Source organism: Poecilia formosa, unplaced genomic scaffold (assembly GCF_000485575.1).
Source record: "Poecilia formosa unplaced genomic scaffold, Poecilia_formosa-5.1.2 Scaffold18, whole genome shotgun sequence".
Classification (NCBI taxonomy): domain Eukaryota; kingdom Metazoa; phylum Chordata; class Actinopteri; order Cyprinodontiformes; family Poeciliidae; genus Poecilia; species Poecilia formosa.
In genome coordinates, this window is record NW_006799957.1 from 1,101,128 (window position 1) to 1,125,900 (window position 24,773).

General features: G+C 38.6%; 1 protein-coding gene across 11 annotated transcripts in view; it reads left to right on the forward strand.

The window, feature by feature from the left end:
• Positions 1-24,773, forward strand: part of tead3b (TEA domain family member 3 b) — a 33,601-nt gene that overhangs the window by 1,739 nt on the left and 7,089 nt on the right. For 4 of the 11 annotated variants that reach the window (XM_007546904.2, XM_007546906.2, XM_007546908.2 and 1 more), the window contains exons 3-5: positions 12,073-12,327; positions 22,009-22,073; positions 23,303-23,365. In XM_007546904.2, coding sequence (XP_007546966.1) covers positions 12,204-12,327; positions 22,009-22,073; positions 23,303-23,365 — 252 coding nt within the window. In that variant the 5' untranslated portion in view covers positions 12,073-12,203. Of the gene's footprint in view, positions 1-3,214; positions 3,602-12,072; positions 12,328-22,008; positions 22,074-23,302; positions 23,366-23,507; positions 23,571-24,773 lie in introns of those variants that run through there. The other 7 variants (XM_007546901.2, XM_007546903.2, XM_007546902.2 and 4 more) reach the window with 3 other exon arrangements.

The following is a 24,773-nucleotide window of genomic DNA, read 5'->3' on the forward strand; positions in this document are numbered from 1 at the left end:
TGTGTGTGTGCCCTTGGCTCAGCCTAGCTTCACATTTTGACAGAGTTTTACGTTTTGAGTGGAATAGAAACAAAACAACATTCCTAATTTGTGCAGTCATAAGAGCTGCTCATTTGTATCACTGACAATCAACAGGTTTAACTTGATAGCAGAATGCAGTCCATCTAGTTGGTCACACTGAAAAGATCAATCTTTTTAGTTCTTGGTCTGACATATTATTAAACTCTATCAATTATTATTTTTTACATGTTTAAATCATTTCAACAAGATTGTGTGATTATGAACCTCAGTGTTTCTTTTAAGGGGCAAAAAGTTTTTGCACAAGTCTTGTTTGACACAGATATCTCATGCCATGAATTTTTTCATGACTACTTTGAAGATAAGTTATAGGTCAAATTAAAAACTTAGTATTTTAAAGCACACTCAAGAGTTTCATGTGATTTGATTACTGTGAATGAAATGTGCTAAAATGAAAGTCTTCCTCAGAACAAAACAGCATATCTGTAAATAATTGAGACTCATCAAGTCACTTAATAATAAAATCTGTAATTAAGTATGTTATGCCACAGTGACAGAGTCCCTCTGTTTGTTTTTAGGCAGTGTGAATATGGCGGGTCTCCGTGGTACAATGTGGTCTTTTCTTCCTTTCTCTGCTTTTGCAGATTCTTTTTTGTAGCTGCTCTGTTGTTGTGTGAGAGAGTGAAATGCAAAGGAGAAAGTTTAACAACTCAGTGGGTGTAGGGGTCAATTAAATTATTTTGGGTTAGTGTCTGTTTTTAATGCCCCAGCTGTGTTCCTCCAGGTTGTTTGCCGAAGCCAGTTAATGGCCATGTGTGCTCCTCACTAGGCAACAACAAAAAAAAGAAAATCTGGATTACATACATGACTACAAACTGTGAATAAATTATTTTGCAAATAATCCATGGTCTTTGAGTTATTCCCACGCTGGGGCACATCTTCATGCACTGCATTGCATTGCTCTGTTGACCGACAGTAGCTGCTTCACTCGTTTGTGCTAAACCCACAGAAGACCAGCTAATGAGCTCGTGCCCATTTCTGCAGGCATTGGCTGCCTTTTAGCACCATCCCCAGAAGTGCTTGTCCAAATGGCGGACACTTACCCCTCTGTAGGGCCAGAAGTGAACAAATACAGCCTCACTTATGTCTGTATGGTGAGGACACAGGAGAAAAGCCTGCAGCTCTTAGCGGAGCGTCTTTAGTGGCAATTTAGAATATAATAGTTGCAGAGGAGTTCTTCTGAAGAGGACAACACGACATGAGCTGTTTGTTGCACTCACTCAGCAAAAAAGAAAGTGAAAAGTTTCAAAGCAAATTAGACCAAATCTTGTAACATAAACAAGCTTCTTCACTCTCAAATTCTCCTCGAACACAATTTATCAGCACTGTATTCACATTCATGCACTGCACATGTTTACATACTCTCCAAACCATCAGGTTTTCACAGATAAGCCTTTTGGCCTCTTGTTCGGACCACTCAGGGGAGGAGCCGGGGAGTGGCCTAGAACAGTGTTCTCTTTGTGTCAGCTGTCCACAACTTGTTAAATGTTTTAGTTGTTCTTTTCTCTGGAGACCAACTGGTAGGACTGAAGATACCTAAAAAAAATAAAATAAAATAAAAAAAATGTGGTCAAAAGAAGACGAGCACAGAAGAGAATATCCAGGGCAATCCCAATCTCTGTTACAGATAACAGGAGACTTACTCCTATCTTAAGTCTGTCTTGCATTTTATAAGTGTGTGTTGGCTTTTGTGTGGGGCTGGTGTGTCTTTGTGGAGCTCCAGTGACCCAAGGGCACTCATGTGAAACTACTTTAATCCCTCTGTGCTGAGTGTTTTAGGTTGGGGGTGATGATCTCCTTCTAAAGCACAATGCTCATTCATTTCACTCATATTCTGAACAATCATACATGCATCAATTGTGGGAACGGTGCCAAAAGTCGCAGAATTTGGCTCTGCTTTTTGTGTTTGGTTGCAGTTTTTTTCTTGCGAAATTGTCGTGCATATTACACTGATCAAAACCGTGGCTGCTCTTAATGCCTTGAATTATATAGTGAGATGAATTATTGGCTGGGTGCATTCTGCCTCATGTCTTAAAGGTTTCACAGATTATGGCCTGTGACCGCTCCCTTTACCACAAAATGACCAATTCAGGCTAGAATGGCTTCTCCGCTACGTTCCTTGGAAAATTTCCGATTAGAATGCTGATTCAGGCTGTTGGTGGGGGGAAAAAGGCCCTGTGGCTTACTTTGTCTCAGTCTTTCCCTTTGCAGTTAAAATCAAGCCCAACTGTTTAAAAGTGTGACATTGGACTGTAGACCACATAGCCAGGAGCATCAGCTATTAAAATAGAGCAATCAGGGAGTGAAACTTATGTTTTTGCTCTGACTTGACTTGTGTTTACCTACCCTTTGTTCTTACCACACTCAAATTTGTCTGTTTTTCACAGTATGTGATACTTTCTAAAGAAAAAAAAGAAAAAGGACTCATTTTAGATCATTTTAAGTCATGTGTTTTTCTTCAATCTCAACAGTTTTGCACCAAAGCTGTGGATTATAATTTTTGCATGCAACACATTACTGTGAGGGTCATTGTTTTCTTTGGGCCCGCAGCTGGTATCAGACTGCAAATGTTTGACTTGACAAGCGGCGCATATGTTGTGTGTATGTGCGTGTGTTGATGTGCATGTCTCAGATTTTCCCTCTGCCTCTTGCCGTGTGAGCTGCTGGCTGTCCAGCACTCCTCTTACTCTCAGCTCTGATTGTTTCCTGAGTGCCGTGCCAGATAGGAAGTAGGAGGAAGTTATTGGAGGAGCTGGAGAGAATTTATTAGGGCCATACACAGACACAGGAGGCAAAGGAAAGGGTGATGACTCCCTGTATTTTGAGAGGGCACTTGTGATTTCATGAGTTTGGTTGAGCACATGTCCTAAATGAACAGTTGTGTTACAGTCAAATGTGTGTGTTTTGCAGAAAATCCTTAACTCTGCAGTCTCTGTGTCGGTCGGAATAAAACTCTTGTCAGTGGAGCTTTCCTGGCCTGCAACCTAAAATGTTTTCTTTATCTGTAATCTGACCTTAGAGAGCAGCTGCTCCTTCTGCCGCCAAGACCTGTTGTTTCTCCCCTTCAAAATGTGTGTTTGTGTGACGCGGCTGCGAGTTGCGGGGTCTCGCTGTGACGAAAAGCGCTGACTACATCTGTGAGACCCCCTCAACCTTGACACAACGTGCAGTTTTCATGTGGAGAAGTTTTCAGGCAGGGATTTGTTACTGTGTGTAAACTCGAAAGTTTATCAGAGGTGTATTTAGGTTGCAGCGAAGCAGGGGGGCTTTTGGCCGCCAGCAGCGGTCTGGTTTTTTTTTGCCAAGAACTGTCACAAGCCCTACAGCAACTAAACAAAAGCTGAATTTCTAAAGACAGGAACAAATCGTGCTGTGCAGCAGTTTGGAACTAGAAGGAGGAATATACAATCTGACAGGAGAAACATGAAAGGAGGACAACTTTGAAGGATCAGCACTGAAAGAGGCAGATTTGAAGGAAATCTGCTTGCAATCTGCATCTCGACTTGGAGTCATGATAGTGGAGGTATACATGGCTGTGAATAGGAACTTGGTTTCTCTTAGTTTTTGAGGGGGATTGAAAAGGTTCTAGATTTTTTTTTTTACATTTCTCTTAAATAAGAACATAAACCTCTTCATACAATGTGAAGCAAGTATAAAACCGTTTTGACAAACACGGTATCATTAAGCAAAGCAAATTTGTACCTAACTGTACAGGGTTTCTGCAGTTAGCATCTTCATAATTGCTGTAAAGATGCGTAAGCTCGTTTCAGTTCATCAGGCCAGTAATCAAACTTGTTTCATTTTTAGATTATTCTCAAGAATGTCTCAGTAAGTTTACTATTCAATTATTCTTTAGTCTGGCATTAAGATATGCTTTATGACAGATCACACCATGTTGTTTCCACATGGAAATGTTACCTTTGGCATGGCGTTTTTGGGGGTTGTGCAGGACCAATCTTCTTCCAAACATTGTGTGTGCAGTGACGTACCACGTTTCATCTTGTATTTCAATGGCTTGTCCAAATGCTCTGCAACAAACTTTAAACAAGCTGTAATTCTGTTTTTCAGCAGTGGATTGTTATGCAGTCAGTGTGCATAGAGGGATTGCAGTTCATTACTTTTCTTATTGTTTCTTGTGGGAGAAAAAACGTTGTGCATGCCATTTTCAGGATTTTTGAAGCTCTTTGTGAGTGGGCCTTGGACAACTGTTGATTATTGCTTTGACTCTGGCCGGTTTATGAAGAAATCATGTTTTTCCCCTTTCAGGTTATTTCTATAATGTGTGGAGCAGCACAATATGTCACAAATATACCATTGTCACACTGTCAGTGTGTGCAATATTCATATCACAAAGAACTGTCTGGAGTGCAGTACTTGTTGGACAATACAGCATACTTTATGAGTTCTAAAGTTGCATTTTTCATTCTAATGTAATATTCAGCCAGTAGGACAGAGTATCACGGCAACAAAAGCTCACGTTAGACACATATGGCATTACCAAAAATGCTACTGATCTCAGAAAGTAAGAATAACAAATTAGAAAGAGTGGAAAGAAGAAGCAAATAGGAATATATCGTACCTGACATCTTTTATATCATCTGAGTATTGTGCTCATTGGAATTTTTGAGATGCAGCTGTAACTGTTGAAATTATTATTTTTGTAGCAGTTATGAAGCTGTTGTTGTGAAGGTCTCACTGCTTTTACAAATTCACCTGAAATGTCATCAAGCATAATGTAATATGTAAATATAAATATTGGAACTGGCAGATCAGATAAAAAAAAAAAAAAAAAAAACTTAAATATTTATTAAACTGCTTATGAGTGCATTTATAGTTTTTTTATATATTTCTGATGTATCTGACAACAGACTGAGGTCAGATGAATATTTTGGCAGTTTTACTTGGATTGATTAAACTGAACCACTGTTAAAGGTTGACAGAGACAAGATGATAGCAACAAAGAAGCATCGCATTGGAGAAAACCATGACTGCACATAGCCACAGTAATAAATGGACAGATTTGTTTGTTGTAATTCTTTCTGGTATTTATTGCAGTTTCCATGAGCTCATGTTTTAATGCATCATTAATATTGAAAGTCTCTTATGGTTGTGAAGCAAACACATGAATCTCCTCAGCTTAAAAGTAACCTATTGCATGCAGTATATGCCCAAGTGAGTAATGATGCTTGTTTGGCTCTGTCGGCTCTCCTGGTTCTTATGGTGAGATGTTAGCACGTGTTTCTATGTCCTGTCCTGTTATTTGTTAAATTTTGTTTTAATGTGTATTCAGACACAGTGGAGTAATTCTCAATAGTAGTTTTTTGACATGGATCTAAATGACATGGATCTATTCAGTCTGAGAACATGATGTTTGTGTTACGAGGAAGACGAGAAAGTAGAGTAGTAGTCAAAAAAATGACAAATTTGGAATCTCGTCAATTTTAATGAATAGGAACTTGAAGGGATCCCTACTACCTGAACACACTGCTTATGATTGGTAAGGTTTTAAGGCTCTTTTACTTTATGTGCAATGGGATCCCTTACCTTATTTAGGCCGCATTGACAGCTTTGCTCCATGTGACCCGGCAGCCTCAGAGTGACTCATATGAATTACTGGAATTCATTAGTACACAATCCAGTCTAGGAGGGAGAAAGGAAACTCTGCACAGCTCCAGCCAGTTCGTAGTTAAATCTGAAGCAGAGATAAGCCGATTGCTGAAAACAGATGGCAATATGATCACTCTGGTGTGCGCTGGGAAAATAGGAAGAGGGATTTCGGTGCATGAATGGTGCTGTTTCAGTGAATGTACAAGGAGCATAGCTTTACAGCATTATTTACATTCCTGCTGCACATTGGAATTCTGAAGCGTGTTGGTCTCAGAGTCTCATGGCGTGACTCCCAGAAAGTAGGAGGGGAGGTGTGTTATTGATTTTTTTTCCTCCTTTTTTGTAATGTGTGAGAGGATAGTGTGATTCAGTCTGGATATTTATGAAACTCTCCCATCAAATGTCTGACACATGGGATTGTGAAGTTACAGAGGACTTCTAAATTGAAGTTAGAAGTTAAAGTAAATTGATTTCATTAACATTTATGTTTTGTTTTAGTGTTAATCATAAAGAACATATTGTAAGGACTTAAAGCTTTTTTTTCCCCCCTTAGAATGTTTGCAGTTTGTGAGTATTTTGTTTCACACCAAAATGGATCCAACAAAATTTTAGTAAAATCTTGATTAATTTAATCTACATCATTAAACCTTATATAGCAACAAAATCAGAAATTCTTAAAGGGGCTTTATTATGTCTTTTCCAGACACAGAGTGCCACTTTATAGCACAATTAAGTAGCTATGTTACCTTTATTTGTTATAAAAATTCTGTCTATATACAACCTAATTTAAAATACTTAACTTCGCAATTTGCCTTGAAATTGGCCTCTTTCTCTTCAAGAAGTTCCTGCTCTTTTCAACACTAACTTCAGCTTGTCATCATAACGTTGCTACTGTCATTTACAACCATTCTTAGGAGCGTTGGACTGAAAAGTAGTTTGTATGATAAACTCAGCAAATGCGCAGTTCCACCAGCTGTTTGCTCATTGCTGCTACCACTAGTCTGGAGGAGCTGTGAGGAGAAGGTGGGAGGTAGGGGTGCTCTGTGAGGCGGAAGCTCAGCTGGAGACTGGTGCTCCGAGGAGTTTTGTGGAAATAGGTGGTGATTTGTGAGAGCAAGCATTTAGGCACCCCCGAATCCCTAAATGCTGGCTGCCATGGGAGAATCAAGGATTCCTCAGACATGCATGAAAGAATCAAAGCAACACCCCAGTTACATTTTTGACGAGGGACTAATATTAGATCATGTAAAGCTCAAAATAGTAAAATTTTTAAATTTCTGTTCATAAAACTGACTCAAAGTTTTATCATAGAAATGACCCTGAGCTAACTTTTGTAACAACCACAGAGGACATATTGAAAGATGGCTGAACAGACGTTGCCCTCCCTTTGGTCTGAGCTCTGAGCGTCATAATGCTGGAGCGAGTCAGTGCTGATGTTGCATTCCAGCTGGAACAATCCCACTGTTTTCCAGACCCCAAAGTGGACGCCTAAATTGGACAACAATCTGGCCCCCCTCACCACATTCCCTCCCCTTTCCAATACCGCTCACCTCTCTTCCCCCATGGACACCCCTTTTTTTTCTCCCTCTGCTCTCCAGCCAGTCAACCAACCCACTCCTCCCATACATGCATCCCCTGGTCTCCTGCCCTTATTTGGGTAGAGACATTCTGAGTTAGAGGGGTGGAGGGTGGAGGGTAGAGAGGCAGTGAAGGGAGGGAAGGAGGGCGTTGAGTTGACACAAGGGAGGCAGGAGGAGAAACAGTGAGCTCTCGCAGGCCTTTCTTAATAAGGACATGTCTGGAATTCAGGCCCCTCTCGCGGCGAAGAGCCTCTCTTTTGCAGCACCTCTCTCGAACACACTAGTGTGAGCACTCTGAGCTCCGCTGAGGTCGTCAGATCGGTCATTGTGTCGAGCACTGTTTGCTGCTCTTCACAGCTCGCAGTGCAGAAGAGGTTTGTGGTGTTTTCTCTCCTATAATTGGACATAAACAATAGTGCAGCCACTTCTCCCTCCCTCACACTGCCACCAGCCTTTAATTACTAAACCGGTTACCGCACAACACCTGCAGTTTCATTATTGATACATGCTGTCTACTTAAAAAAACTTCACATTAGACTGCTAAACTGCTGCTGAACGTAAGAGATGCTAAAATCTCAATCTAAGAATCACTTTTATAATGAAATTAGTGGATTTTGTTTAATTTTTTTTATCTCTTGGATTAAAGATGATTAGAATTTTGTTAACTTCTAGTTACTCTTCTGATAGGAAACATACATAGGACTGTGAGTACATTTCCTTAAAACATCAGCTAACGATTATTTAGTACACAATTTTCTTAACATGCTCTTCTATTCATAAAGTATTCTTTTTTAGTGCTGGTTCCTTTATTTTCTACACGTTAATAACAAAATGCTACCAAATCACAAACCCAGTTTGTACAAACAGTTCAAAAACAAGCAAAAAGCAAAATCATCACACTAAACTAGACATTTACAGTCTTGGCATTTACTTCCCTGGATTAATGCAGAGGTTGGAGTAGGATGCAATGCTTCTGATTAATCTAATGGACTATTGTTGTGTGTAGATTGTGTAATCCTGAGGGACCCAACCTTGTGATCTGTGTGGTCTGAGGAGATTATTTGATCTGCTGATGGGAGCTCAGTTTTAGTGTTGAGTGATCGTGTTGCAAGGCTTCGTCATGAGGGTACCGTCTCAGCTAAAATTAACAGACTGACTCCTGGACATTCATCAAACTGTCGTTTGGGTTCAGTTACTGCAGCTGATTTCATGTTGCATTGCAGTGGCTTTAATTGGACCATGAGCTACGTTGACAGCAAGGGAATTGGAATTATAAGCTACATTGTACACTATTTTTAAAAAGGAGAGACATCAGTTTCTAGGCAATAATGAGTTTCATATCAATGATTAGCAATCTCTTGCACATTTTTTCACTGTAGATGCATTGATGAGACATGTCAACGCAAAATTCTTGTACAATTAAAATAGACTTCTGTAAAAACAAAAGTTGTTGTATAGGCATTATTAGGTAAACAATCAGTTTAGTTTAGGTATTTTTTATTGTACAATAACAATCAATCCTAATATTAAAACTAGTCTTGCTAAATCAGCTTAGAATGTAATTAAAGTTTGAATAATTTATTTGATCTGTTTGTAGTTATGTTTGAAATAAGTGTAAAAATAACATCTATTTCCAGATGCTCCTGTTTGGCATTAAGAGTAGATGTCTGTTAAAACAATGAGCCATCGACCAATGCCATATGTTACTGACTTTGTAATTGCATTGCATTTCTATATTGAACTATGACTTGCATAATGTCTTGTCCAGGAAAACGTGGCTGGCACATTTTATGGATTTGTAAAAAAAAAAAAATACCATGGCATGGGCATTGCAACACAGATACCACATGTACTCCACATATGTGTATCTGCAACAACAATTCCGTAACTGCTAAGTGTCGTAACAATGATCTGTTTATAAAGTTACTTTTCCTCATGCTATGCTGTGCATGCACTCTGTCCACATTGATGAAGATTCACTTACCTCAGCATGCCGAATGCTTAAAGACAGCAACATGGTATCTGATCCGGCATTATTTTCTGATTCAGTTAAGATAATAAGTATTTAATCACTTACAGGCAGGGGCCATTATGAAAAACATTTAGATGGTGACACTGAAGAGTGACTGACTCCATCTTTTCCAACTGCAGCACCACACTGCAGTACTGTTCACAGAAATACAATGTATGTGCAGGAATGAATATACATTTATGTTTCACAAAATGAGCTTCTTAATCTTGCTTTTAGGTTTTTAGAGATGATGACAAGACTTTATGTCTTGTCATCATTTTAATGTGGGATTTTAATGTGGGAGTGAAATGTGCTGGACTTAGTAATATTTTAGTATATTAATCTCTATTTTTAAAAAAAATCTATTTTAATTTCTTTTTGAAGAAAATATATGTATAGATGTGTTTTTTATTTGTGTTGCTGCCAAGTTCAATTTAAACAAAATTTGGAGCAAACGGTGGTATCTGTGATTCGTTACTGTTTCAATAAAGTAAAAAAGGGGTAAGAAATGGTTTTCCAAACCTCACTTACTGTCACATCGCCTCACAATCTTTAATATAAATAATAAAATATGGCAATCATGCTAAATTCTTTGAAATCATTATAGTTGCCTTAGTCTTGTCTTGTAAACTCAAAACGGTCATATATTTGGTTAAAATGTTTCATTCCCCTGTATTTATCCATTTTACTTCACATTAGTCAGTGTCTGGTGAAATGTTAAAACAGAAAGAGAACCATCCTGGGAGGATCATTACCTCATTGACTTTTATTACTGAAACAATACAATGTCAAAAAGACAGCTTGAAAAATACTTAAGATCTTTTCCTGCAGTCAGCTATAATCCGACCACATTGGGAAACAGTTCCCAAACCACAAGCATTCTCAGAGACCAATGCTGATTATTGGGGTCTTTAAACTTTGTTTTATGAAATATCTTGAATTCATCTAAGCATTCGAGAGAAATCGAATTAAAGTATAGTGATAGTGACATGGCTGTGGAAAATAGAGTGTTATCCTTGTGCTTTACATGAATTCTCACAGCCCTCTCTCCTTTGTATTGTTATAGTGAAAACATTATTGAGGGAAAAGGAGCATCAAACGAGCCGACAAATTCCAGTGACTAATGTATTTACAGAGTATCTAAGAAGTATTCGCTTTGGAGATCAGTTTGCTAGAATAATAACCAAAGAAGTATCCATAGAAACTTCTAACTTGTTTGCTTGTTGGTTATCTCAGATCAGTGTGTTCATGTAGTCATGAAACTTGCTCGTCCAGCTCAAACAGCAAAAGAGTTTCCAGGCTTCTATTTAGTTGCCTAACTGGTTGAGTGTCTTAAAGACAGAAACTATGGCTTGTAATTATCTGACACACAATTCTCAAGAAAGTTTTAGTCATGTGTTGTTTGAATTAATTCTCTACGCGGCTTTGGTGCTGTCATTACTCATACAAAATAAGTAAATCTAATAATGATTTAGTGTCGCTTAAAACAAAGTTATTTGGATTTTGCGGATAATCGTTTTACAAAATGATTATCATTTTGCACCGTCTTTAACAGTGAGCTCTAAAACTGTTCTCTTACTGAGGAGTTTGTTTAAAGCTTAACTGCTTAGATGTTCTACCAGTTTGCTAAAGCGATGTAGGTCACACATTGCAAAGTATTTTGGCAAAAATAACATGAGAATTTTGCTAAATTGGCTGTTGAAAAGCTGAAGCAATCTTTTCATGTAACTTTTTGCTGTAATCTGACATGATATCATACATAAAGAGCAGCAAAGAGACTTGGATGTTCTGCCAGTGCTCAGCCAAACTTTAAAAGCTTTGCCCTTCTCATTGTGATGAGTTATTCTTGTTGACCTCATTCTTCCTTTAATCAAGACTCCTTCCAGTGTTGCCTAAATCCCATTATTGTTTTATGGAGTTGTTAAATTTGTCACTCATAATTTTCCAAACACATGGTTCGTATGCAATGTTTCTAAAATGTTAACCAGAAATAGTTCCACATGCTCTGATTATATCCAGCAGCATTTGGTGGGAGAGAAATTGGAGCATTAGTTTAGTGGAGCCTATGTAATGGATGTGATGGATTTTTCAACATTTGATTACTTTTTCTGCATTTTCTTTACATCTGTCAGTAGGGCACTCTATAATATTAGAGAAAAACGGTTAAAGCAGAAGACAAAAAGTGGGTGGAGTAGCTTAAGGTCAGTTGCTGTCCTAACTAGGGATAAACCAATATGAAATTCTGGCCCTATATAAATGTCCGACATTTATGTTGCTGACTTCACCATTGTTTCTCTGCTTTAATTTAATTTCCTACAATCCTGTGCTGCATCACTGTTACTTTCACAAGACCAAAAAAGTACCACATGACCAACAAGATGGAAATAAATATCTGTTGTTAATATCGGCAGCGTTATTTATCGGACCAATGCTGGTATGTTAAAAAATTATTATCAGCCGATCTCAATGTTTTTGACAACATATTGTGCATTTCTACTCCTAAAAGCTCTTGCAATAAATATTTTCTGTTGAATTCTATAGATTATCCAGACAACAGATATGTTTTTAATGTCTGGGATTTACAAATTTGAACCTTAATACAAGTTGGATCTGCCTATGCATCCAAAAATTTGGGGAAACCAAAATGTGTGTGAACCTTTTTTGTCTCATATTCAAAAAAGAAAGGTTACCTCACTGTCCATGAGAGTTAGGCATTGTGAAATTATAAATAACCTTAATTGTGACTGAAGCTTCACTGCTGATTGATAAAAACTTCTGCACTGTTTTGTTCCACAGATTTCCCACTGATCCTTTGATCTTGGGGCTCAGGGTCGGGCCCAGGGGGAGCCGCCACCATTGCGTCCAACGAGTGGAGTGCCAACGGTAGCCCAGAAGATGGGCTGGACGGGGAAAATGACGACAAGACCATGGACGGAGATGCAGAGGGCGTTTGGAGCCCAGATATTGAGCAGAGTTTTCAGGAGGCCCTCGCCATCTACCCTCCCTGTGGCAGAAGGAAAATTATCCTGTCAGATGAGGGAAAAATGTATGGTGAGTACATGGCCAGAGCAGCACAAGAACAACAATTACAGGGATATAAACCCAGAAGAAGTGCTTATTAATAAGCACTTATTAATAAGTGCTTATAAATCACTGCAACATATATGGTTTCTCCATTAATTAGTGGAGAAACCGTATATGTTGCAGTGATTTGGGGATTAAAACAGGCAGATTTATACTCTGCTGCTTTAAAAACAAATAAGAAAATGATTTTTCTTCCTCTTTCGGTTTTCATGTCACAACTTAAACCCAGAGGTGAGCGTTTTCTTTCCACAGGTAATTCTGTTTAACAGGTCTGTACCTGTTGAGCTGTGACCCACGGGCAGGTTCTTCCAGTCACACTAGCACTTTCAGAGGTGGTTATTGATGTCCTGAAAGAAACTCAGCTCCTCTTACCGCCTGATTTATACTAGTCTGTTTTTGCAGAAGGTTCTTATTTATGACTTGGTTTTCACACTCAGGCTCTTCCTTCTCTGCCTTCTCTCCAAACTTGTCTTTTATCACTCAGCTACAATCAGTTTTTTTTCTCTCTCTAAACTTGCAGTACTAGCAAACATTGCCTGTGGGTGACTGGTTAAAATCTTCTGTTTGATGCTGAATCACTTGGTTATATTAAAGACAATTAGCACAGCATGAACCAAGACTTAAGAACAAAAACATTGCATTGGCATCCTCTGCTGTTGAAGTATTTAAATATCCATGTGGTTGTGTTGTTTCCTGCCATATGTTCATAAAATTGCAGGTGTTGAGTCCTTGATGAGCTTAAAACCTCCAGATGGCCATACTGGCAAGTGTTCTAGCAGAATCAATAGCATCCAGGTGCAGCAATTTAATCACACTTCTCTTTAATTATTTAATTATTTGGGGGGTTGAGAGGCGTGTACACATGTTTGATTGACAGTGCTAAGGGCCTCCTCCTGGTTCTGATAGGTCGTTTCTGAATGAGCGGTGCATTTGTGTAGATGACAGTAGGACCGCTGGAAGAAGGCAGAGGAGATTGATTTTTCACAGATTATCAGTCTCATATTATACTCTCATGACATAGTGAGAGTTTTAACAAGTATTTAAAAATATTTTGTATATATAAATGACAGCTTTAAAATACATCTTTGATTAGATTTGCATCTTAACTTGGAAGAAAGAACAGCAATAAATGTTGACTGGAGTGATTTTCTTCTGCCTCCTTTTCTGTTTCTCTTGCCCCTGATAGCCCAAAAGTCTAGGTTTTGTGAGATTATTTATTTTTTGCAACAATCAATCTCAGGCAATAAGCTTTTAGATAGTTTGTGTTTTGGTTTGCAGATAATTGTTTGTTTGTGGGAGGCTTTTTGGCAATTGACGTCAGATTAGATTCTTTTGGTGTGATTCACCCAACATGGAATCCCATCCGCTCATTTGTCAGACAGATTTGGAAACTGAAGGACAAGGACATACCTAAGTTTATTCAACTAGTGTAGCTGCTTTTGTTTGTCGTCTGTTGAGCTTTTCAACTTAAGGTGCAAAGGCGAGTCAAAGTGAACAGCAGAATCAGTCAAAAAGAATCAAAGAGAATTGCTTTGATTAATAGATTCATTATCTGATAATAATTTCCCACAATCTTATTTTATTTCACTTATATTAGTGTGCCATATATTTTGTGGATTGTAGAAATACAGAATTTGCTAATATTGAGCCCAATTTACTTCAGAGACAGATTGATGCCATCTACCATATTTATTTGGAGCCAAATGGGATAAAAACTTGTAGGTAGCAATGAAATGAGCATGATGCATTTAAATTGGAACAAATACATTCATGTTAAATAAAAAAGAAAACATCCATGGCAAACACATAAACTGCTAAGTTTTGTTCATGATTGTATGCTCCTGAATGAGTTGAATATATCTTGCTTTTAAGAAATGATCTACAAAGATTAAACCAACTCAGTCCAGAAGGCTTAAATTGTAAACTATAAATGGCTGAATTGATTTTGTTTTGCCATCCACACCCTTTTGCTTTATAAAATGTGTTTGGTATTTAACATTTTATAGAGTCCTTGATGAGCTTAACCTGAGTACAGGTTGAGCTCAGTTGTGTACAGTTGAGTACAGTTGTGACAGCTTGGAGAGTAACACACACCCTTAGAGTTCTTTTCAGAAGTATGCATTTTAATTAAGAAATAAAATTAACATTCATTTTGAATCTTCAGCTTCTTACTGGAACAAATTTTAGAGTATTCAGTTTGCTTTAGCTGCATTCTGTTACATAATTCTGTTGAGATAACCCATCATTATTGCAGAACCAGTGTGGGGTAATTTTTGACATCTAGGAAAAGTCTGTGGCAGCCTGGCTTATCGAGTGATCAGAGTGTGTATGCCACAGTGCTAAATTTGTTGTAGTGTTTTTGTCCTGTGGCCTAATGTCTTCCTATGTCATTTAAATGAAAGGCATACGGGCCTCTCCATGTGGAGGAAATGTTTTATCGCTTTGGTTTGTTGTTTGAGTGATTACATGAGAGCTGTTGCTTCCAGTGTATTGATCTTAAATCAGGAACAACATAAGTTAGCATGGTGGCAACCATGTAAAGTGAACCAGCGTCATTATGCTGGAAATCCCAAACTTTGCTTTACATTAGAGGTCACAGAAGATGTGATTGTTGCATGTGATGTACATGTTTGTAAATTTGATTTGATCTTGTCAAGAGAAACTGAACTCAGTTCTCAAGAAAATTGGAACAAAATAAAACAAGATTACTGTACGTTGAGGAGGCATAATTTTCCGTATGACAGTTTACAATAAGTATGTTTTATCCTTTCCGTGGAAACAAGTATAAATAAATAGAATGTTTTATTTTAACTTAATAATATTCCAGTCCTATTTGTTAAAACGGTGCTGTCTCAAAAGGTTTGGTACTAGAAAATCATCAAGAAAGAAGGTTAAGCACAAACTTTCTGCCATAGCAACAAACTGTCAGAACCCCTTTTAAAGGCTGTTTTTTCCCTGGGGCACTAAACGCGCTCTCCATTTACAATAAGTCATCTGAGGCTTTACTGGCAGAGCCAAAGCATGCCCCAGAAGAAGCCCCCTCACAAGGTGATTACCTCAGATTTCTAAAAGCTGCCCTGACGTTAGGTTAGGGGAATGTTAACGATTGCACAGCATGTAATACTGTCTACCTTGCAGTCTCAGACTCACAGTGGCCTCCAAAAGCAGACAAGTCATCCCTCCCATTGGGAATTCCACTTTTTTTCTGCCAGGATTTTTTCTATTATTATTATTTTGTGGGAAACCTTTGCAAATTTCCATTAGCTAGTATACAGTTTTATACAAGTGTAATCTGTGCTCCACAAGGCTGTCTAGACCAGTGGCATTTATTTTCATTCAGATAACTTTAGGGTTACGGAGAGTTCAAGGAAAAGTTATGTTCTGCTGTAACCTCTCACATAAGGAAATATTTAAGCTGTTTTAGGACATGAATAAAAAAGTTTTTCTTATAATGGTTTCGGCACATATGTGCTTCTGTGTCCAAACCACCGGAAGAGCACTTTGGTTTAGTTGCTTAAACAATAAAAACTTCATTGCAGAATTAAACAGAAACGGAAATAATTACACTGTTTAGAGCATTCTGTTGATGTCACATGTGAGTGGGATGTTTGTGATGTTGAGATGCAAGAGTGTGTGAAAGGTGTAGGTGGAGATAACTTTAAAACGGGAGTGGGAGATCTTTCCAAAAGATTGAATGACATTCTCTTACCATCAAGGCCTGGAATGTGAATCACCGCTCAAACAGACCTGTTACTGTAAACGTAAGCTCCTGTGTAGGTCGTCTACAACCGTGTTATTATTAAGCAGTTATTAGATTTTTATCACGCATGTTGTTTTTACCTTTCTCTGCCAGGTAGAAAAAACAATCATGCTTTTACTTAATTGAATGAGAACTTTAACACCCCACAACTTTGAATCAGCGAGCTATAATATAACTGAAGATCTGTTAACAACATAACATAATGAGACTCTCCAAATATAAAATGGAAGGTAAAACACACGGTTTGTTTACCTAAATAGGAAACAAAATATGACACATCACCTCAAGAGGTTTGGCTTGAGAGGAGTTTTATAACATGACAACAGCCCCAAACAAGTAAATAAGAGTGAAACTAGTATGACTCCAGGCCTGAATCCAAAAGAATACCTTTGACGTATTTAGAACTGGAATGCAAAGCAACAAAACCAGTAGAAAATAAATAACATGGAACTGTGTAGACAAAAACAATTATACTTGTACCTAGTTAGATAATATTGTATGCTCCCAGCTTAGCAAGGATTCATTCACGAAATGGAACATAACCATTAACCCAGTTTCCATCAGCAATGTTTTGTTGAGCAAAGTATTAAAAACAAAACAATCAAAGGATGATTGAGCCTTTAAGATTATTTGTAAAACGAATAGCTGACAATTTTTATATGCTGAATTCAAAGGAAGCATCTGGAAAAGAAAATGTAGCCCTTCTTGTTTTGCTTCGGGGCTGTGCTGACATGCCGTTCACCTGCGTTTTCTGGTCTCAACAGGTGTACCACGCACCTCTTTGCTTCCACACCCCTGCAGCTGTCACTATTGCAAAGCACTCTGGGTATGAAAATGGAGAAAAGTTCCAAAGCATTGTCGGTGTCTGTTCTGACCTTCGAGGTCCGAATTAGAACAGGTCCAGTGCATGCACGGGTGTGGGAGAACATATGGGTACAGATATGGGAGCAGGGCCTGAGCACGCTGTTTGATGACTACGCAGGCCTGGTGTTTCCTGTCAGCTCCCTCGCTGAGATGCTAGGAATGTTTTCAGTCATGGCTGAGCAGTATGTTAACAATTTAGGATTACCTCAATGTTATGTGAAGGGAGGAGGGAGTAAAATAAGGGAGTTGAAAGGGTTCGGGGGAGAGATGGAGCTGTAGAGAGGTAACGTTGTGATGACTGAATAGAAATTACCTTTTTGCTCGCTATCTTAGCATGGAAGTGGAAAATTCCAGTGGTCATATAAAAAAGAGAAAGATGGGTGTGTCTTGTCAGGGGAGTTAAGAATGGCGGCCTGCAGCTATCTGACTGACTGTTGAGCAATCACCAAGAGAATCAAGATAGGTTTGAAAGTGCTGCTGCAGACAAAAGTGCAATACTGGGGAAGCTGAGGACAATGAGGCTATGCACTCAAATGAATGAGTGTGAGTCTGTTTTTATTCACCTGTTATAGTTCCCTGAAGTGTGGACTTTTGGCTATCTGACCCTCCCAACGCCATCCACCTCCCGTTCCACCCCCATTTCAGACCACAATGTCAAGTCTGAACAGATGTCAGCTGCTGCAGCTGTAGACCCACAGTGCTGTAAATCATTTCTGGTAAAAGGTTTAAGGAAGCAATCAGTCTAAAAAAAAAAGATAACTGCCACCCAACACAACCAGTTCTGCTGGGTCTTCGTTATGAAGAAAGAACAGACAAAGGTCATAATTAGCAGGAAGATGTTTCTAAATACAGCTGTCTCTTTAATTTTTGGTTGTCTTTGAAAGTAGAGTTTCTCTTTGTGTGTGTTTCAGAAGGTGGTTGTTCAAAACATAAGTCTGCTAAGATACAGTGTTATTAGATCAAAGTTCTTTAAAAATGTAGCTTATTATCTTAGAGTGCATTCACACCAGCCGTGTTTAGTCTATTTTAGTCAAACTCTAGTTCGTTTGCCTGGAAAGTCCGGTTCGTTTGGGGAGTTAGGAAAGCACAATCAAGCTCTGACGCAGACCAAAAAAGCTAACTCTGGTATGCCAATAAAACATAGGTCTTGGCTTGGTTGAAGTTGAACTGTGGCAGGTTCAAATCTATACAGTATGTGAATCACAAGCGGACCATAGACCGCTACAATAGAGAAGGGCATTCTGGGTAAATGCAACCAAAGCAAAGACGTAAGTCTAATGCTAGCAGGAGAAATGGCTTGTGGTCTTATGTTTGTAGAGCTGCTAAAATTTGTAATTTGTAAATTTGTAAAAGTTGTATTTCTGTTTTCTTAAGAGATTTTCATGTGACTTTCTTCAGTGGTTCTTAGTGCAGCGCTATCACAGGAGAGGGAGGTAACAGTTTTTTTCAAAGGGTTTGCCTTGTTTGACACAGTAGAATGTGAAAGCGAATCCCACCAGCTGAAAATATAACAAATAATGCAATTGTGGGCCCCAGTTGTACTGAGTCCATCTGTTGTGAAGACTCCCTTCACAACTGACAGCTTCCCCAGTATTACAGTAGGTATCTTTTCCAGTCATAAACAAGTGATTTATTTTTTATTTGTTAAATATTTAACCTTATTTTAACCAAGACTGTCCCATTGAGATTGAAACCTCTTTTTAACCCCTGTGCGTGCGAGGACTGAGGCAAACGTAGAGAACTATGGCAAATGATACAAGTTTTATGTGTGTGGGGTCGGTTGGACCCCGTTTCTACACACAAGGCTTAAAGGGAGTCGGCGAAGAGATAGAAAAGTTACAGTTAGCTACATAATGCCATACAAATAATTAAAAACAGTCACAATTTAAGGAAGTCATTTCTAGTAGTCTCAGTCTGGACCTAAACGTGCTCAATGAAATAAGCTCAATTAATTTCCTGTGTCTTGCAACATGTTTTATGTAGACAGAGAAGAGTAAACAAAATCTCCATTTTCCCAATTCTGTGCAGGGAAATGGAACAGAGAGCAAGAAATTAACATTTGACAACAAAGAGTAAAAATTAATGCTTCTCTGTGTGATTAAATCGCAGATTTAGGAGGGCAACAGCCCAAGCATGGTCTTATAAGTAAATTAATGAATGTCCCAGTAATTATTATTTTGAATGGTTCCATAGAAAATGTGGAAGTCTGGGGTGACTGTGACTCAGTGGGTAGCATTGCATTGTCTTCCAATTGGAAGGTTGTAGGTTTGATTCCAGCTTTCTCACATGTCAGCATTCCTATGGGCAAGACACTGAACCACAGTTTGTCTGATAATTGGTGTACTGGTGAGAATAAGAGGGTGAATGTGGCTTTGATCAGTCAAACTGACTGGAAACATGCTTTATAAGTTCTGTCCATTTATATCCGATGATGAGTTTAAAGTTCATGGATTTTCAAATTAACTACTAGCATCCAACTATTTGAATAAATGATTAATTACACGTCCACTGCCAACCTAAAGTAACAACAGTAGAACTTAGTTATGTGCTTCACGCCTGTTTTGGGGTTTTTTTGTACTGCAATAAGGGCATCATGACTTACACACAGACCTGTTGTAGTTACTAGCAGCATTATTTTGCATAGATGAAGACATTTCTAGAATTGTTTCCTTTTCATAAACTCTAATACATTCTGGAAATATTCTGTTTTCTTGTGGTGAAGCCCTGTTGACCCTTTTCAACTATGTCACATAATCAAGTTGAGGCGCCATAACAGATGGTCTAGAGTATTGGACAGAGTGATTGTTTTCCCAAGTTGTTTTTGGCAATGTTACCAGGGCTTCTTCTTGAAGTCAAGTTAATTTGTCTGCGAAAGAAGGGCACCTCTTAGACCAGAGTGGAGTTAAAAGTGTTCAAAAGTTGTTTACCAGTTATTTTGAACATGGCAGACTATACAATGGTGGAGCATTCTCTTCATGGTTACTAATAATTACACTGGTACCTTTTTCATTTATTGTATCTTGCTCATTTAGATTATTAATGAACTACATGAACATTTATCTTCTTACCTTGTAAAACCGAGTTGCTTCAAATCCGTGAACACACCAAGGGCTGACAGTACTTATTCATGACTTGCTGCTGCTATCCACCAGTGTCATCTTCCTCATCAAAAGGTTTATAATAAAATGATGAGTTTTGTTTGCATTCTTGTCTCTGCAGCCAACAAAAAGCTAATTTAGGCTACCAGCTGTCTATCACAGAAGTTAATGTGTGCATATAGGTTGTTTTGACATATGTCAAGAGGGTGTGAGCTGATTTTGAAGAGTGTGATGTCACTTGCAAAGGGTCAATAAGTACTACTGTGTACCTAACTATCAGTCCTTAGTAATATCTGGGTATGGCACTATGCTGACTTTAGCCTAGGGGCCCAATGTTTTCTAAATCTGCGCCGGATCTTTATATAATTTTTTTTTTTTTTTTCTAGAATGACTGTAATTGCAAAGAAGCCAATTTGGCTAAGTGTTGAACCGAAAACTTTACTTCAGTTGTTTTAAATCTGGCTCACGTTTTGGAGAAAAATTCTTACCTTTAATTATTTCATTTGTACATCATTGAGTAATTCACTGTGACAGTTTAGTGAAATTCTTTCCACCTCAGTGATGCAACGTTCACTCTCCTTCCCCCTCCAGCTGAAGAGACTAAGAGTGACAGTTGGGTGGGGGTTGAGCCGGCGTTATTCTTTCCCTGCCATCCTCCACCAGGATGGTCTGCAGCAGGTGCTGTTGTCCGTTAGCTGCGGGGTCACACGGTGGTGTTGTTTTGGGAAAAGCGGCTGCCTCGCTGCCAGGTGGCAGTTGTTGGCAGAGACAGTTATGGCTTTGTGTTTTCTCCAAGAGCCCCTGCCCTTTTCAGCTGCCCTTTTTGCCCCTTTATAAGCGATCATCCCCCATCCCCATACCCAAGCCTGATGGCCTTCACCCCAGTTCTAACCCCTGTTTCTCCCAAAGCTGGAAGTTCATTTGAGCATGTGTGCACTCAGCCAAGCTCTGTGTTTGTAGGCCCAATCAGACTGGCCAGCACAGATGTGACAGGCTTACAGGAATGTTAGGAATGTGGAGGCGCTGGAGCGGGTGTGTCCATCCTTGGCCTGGGGCAAAAGGGGAGGGGCTCCCTCAGTATCGGCAGACAGCGCAGCTCTACTTTGCTGGCTGACTGCCGGACTGACTGGTTGGTTAGTACGATGAGTGCTGTAAGCCTGTTGAAGATGGCCTGTGGTACTTTTATGGTAATTGCAATAACCAGTGCCTTCTGGAGGCCAACTACAAGACTTGTTTCTCCTGTCATTATGCATCTGGAGAGCTGTTAAACTCCTTGGGTTTAAAAAGGCACGTCTTGACCAGTTTTCTCAGCATAATTTTCTGTCAGCAAATTTGGAAGCATTATTTTAATGATATGGTGGTTCTACCTCTCATTTCAGCCTCATTTCCACAGAAACCCAATAAGCGTGACTTGGCAGAGAAGAAAACTCAAAACCTCCTATGCACCCGGTTTCCCATAAGGCAAAGTCATACAGCTTGTTTGGGCGCCTCATGCACCAGGGGGAATTTTTACCTGATAAAAACAAAAGTTTAATGTAAAGGCATTGCACATTAGCAAAAGTACAACCTAGCATAAGCGGCTATGATCTGCACAAGCTGTTGGGCGGAATTTTGAGTGGAGATGTTATGTCTTGAAAAACATGGTTATGTTTGTAATTGTACTCCATAGCAATGGGAAGACATATTATGGATTGTTAAACAAGCAAATCAAAATGTAAAGACAAAACAATTTAACCTTCCTATTTCTACTGTCAGAAACATGTAACAGGAAACAATGGAAGTATTGTGAATCTTTGTGTTGATGAACTCTGAGGCAATGAGATGACTCAAAAGAGCACACTGCCACCAAGTGTCCAATTGGGGATGTACAATATAATGTTTGTGTAACTGCCTTTCATAACTTTTCTTTCTGCTTTTTTGTTACAGGTCGAAACGAACTGATAGCAAGATACATCAAGCTGAGGACAGGCAAAACCCGCACGCGAAAACAGGTAAACTTGTGCTAACAATGAAAAAGAAAAACATGCATGATTATGCTGGGTCACTTTTGGTAACTATAATCCACTAAATAAAAAGACAGAAACCAGTCTGAGATTTTAAAAGAAAATTCTGGTTTTATTTTATGTTTATTCCAACAATTGTGTAAAACAAATAGTAATTCCTTTGACCTACAAAGTTGACATTATTCAAAATGTCTTTGTTATGACAACTTGACATTAACCAAGAAATCATTACTGATATAAATTTGTTATAAAAGTAAAGTTTAAACAGTAATGATTTCCTGGTTAATGTCAAGTTGTCATAACAAAGACATTTTGAATAATGTCAACTTTGTATTAAAAGTGTCATAATTTACCAAATGACGCTTTATGACAACAGTCATAAATATTCATGAAGACTTATTCATGTTCATGACATGTTTTTATGACAGTGTCATGACAGTCTTATTCAACCCCCTTCAAATAAAGTGTTGCCAAAGCATTAAACTAATAGTCTAAAAGTGTAAGAAGTATATTTGTGCTGCATTATGCACACATTAGTGGTGAAATAAATTGTATTCATCACACAATAGGTTCAGATCTTATTTGCCATCATATTGAAACAGAGGATCTCCGAGCTACGCATGTGTCTTAATGAATATTTCTCCGACATGTTTTAATAAAAAAGAGAAAAATCTGTGTTTGCATGGCCTGTTGACTTTAACAATAAAATACAACAAAGCCCTCTAAAAGTGGCTTCACTTTTGTTGTGGATTCTAAAGTTTCTAAGTTCTAATTTCTAAAAGGTACATGTTTTCACCTGATTTCGTGTAGTGTTGACCTATTAGATGTATTGCTGTTTCAAGAAGGAGCTGAAGTATTTAGGTGAAGCAAAAAGAAACTGTGTTAAAAGCACCAGATTTTGCTGTTGATGGCAGTCAGTCTCATAACTTTTTCTGGCTGTTTCTTTGGATTCTGTGTTATCATCACTTATCTCCAGCATTATTCCACAGCTAACTGCCACGTTACAAGAAACCTATTCACTAAAGTGTATAGTTGCCAACCTTATCCTTTAAATTCACCTGTCAATGTTTTTTAGCAACTGTTCTGACCTCTGAACATTTCCGTTGTTTCAGTAAAGAGTTAGCATACGCTCTACAAGTATGCACCTGCATGGTTGTGCATGCATGAATTTGATTGCATGTTATTTATTTGTTGAAAACTGTTTCACACCCCTGTAGGTGTCTAGTCACATACAGGTGTTAGCACGGAAGAAAGTTCGTGAATACCAGGCGGGTATTAAGGTAGGTCCCGCCGGCCCGCCTCCCGGCAACACTGACTGGGCGTCTCTTTCCTCTTTGGTTACGGCTTCTCCCTTTCTTCCCCGTGTCCTTTCCCTCCATGTCTTCTTTCCTCTTCCCTTCTCTTGGCTATTCTTCTGTGCAGGTTTCTAGCCATTTGCAGGTTCTCGCCCGGAGAAAATCTCGCGAGATCCAGTCAAAGCTAAAGGTATGCGCTTCACCTCAGCAGGGCTGGTACACGCTTGGCTTTGCACTAACCAGCTAATTTGAGAATCTGATTATCAATCTTTGCTTACATGAAAAACCCATTTTGGCAACCCAAGAAGATGCATGCTTGCTGTGAACAAAAGAATTGTTTGCAATCAAAAGTTTAAAGTACAAATTAGATTTGCTTTTTTGCATCCAGTACATCGACATGCATGTTTTTTTAGTCCTGTATTTGTACAGCAGTACACAGAATTCTAAAAATTAAGCTGTAATGGTTGTTACTGTAGTCTCTGCTTTCATTGAATGTGCATTGCTAAGCCAGTCTAAAGAAAGTTTATTTAGTTGCATGTTGCTCCAGCTCTGTCTCTGTCCTCTACAGCTTACTGTACTTTTTGCTCTTCTCCTTCTTTCCTTCTTTATATCTTTTTTCTTTCTGATTTCTGCTCCTCCCACTTGGATATCTACAGTTTCTTATCTATTCCTTTGTTTGTAAAGTCTTCTGTAAAACTCAATATAAAGTTTTGTACAACTCCTTTTAGCTTGTCTTATTCAAATTCTCTGGACTCTTTATACTTTTTAAGTAATTTTTGCATATCCACACTGATATAATTCATCTACTTCTAATACTTCTATAAATTAAAAATACTATATTCTGTGGGGCAAAAATTAGATTAAATCAAACCTCTAAGACTGACTAACCTTCTAGAGTAGTGGCTCCCAAACAGGGGTTGGGAAGCTGTGGTTAATAAAAATGGGGCATCTTGAGGTGATATTTTTGTCATTATTTAAGAGATAAAATCAGATTGGGGTTTAGTTATGTCTACTGTTTTAAAATCATTAACTTTCCTGAAATACTGGGGTGTGCTCTGTTACTGGTTGTAATTCTAACCAAAAGATCCATCAGACTATACTGGTGCTATACTGGTTCTTTGGTTGTCCAGGCAGTCAATCTCAGATTAAGAACTGAGTGATAAGAATGAAAAACAAGACAAAAATCTTGCAGGAATCTAACAAAATAGTCATATGTAAGACATACAGTGCCACCTAAATTTACCTCAACTAAATCTAAAACGAGAAATTAAACCTGGCCATGCAAGACGTCTTGCTTGTTTCATTATAGTTTTTTCTAGAACCTGCAGATTTCAGGGGAAGAAGTTGTCATGAGAGATAGGCCAATTAGATTGGACATTTGGAACATTTCCAA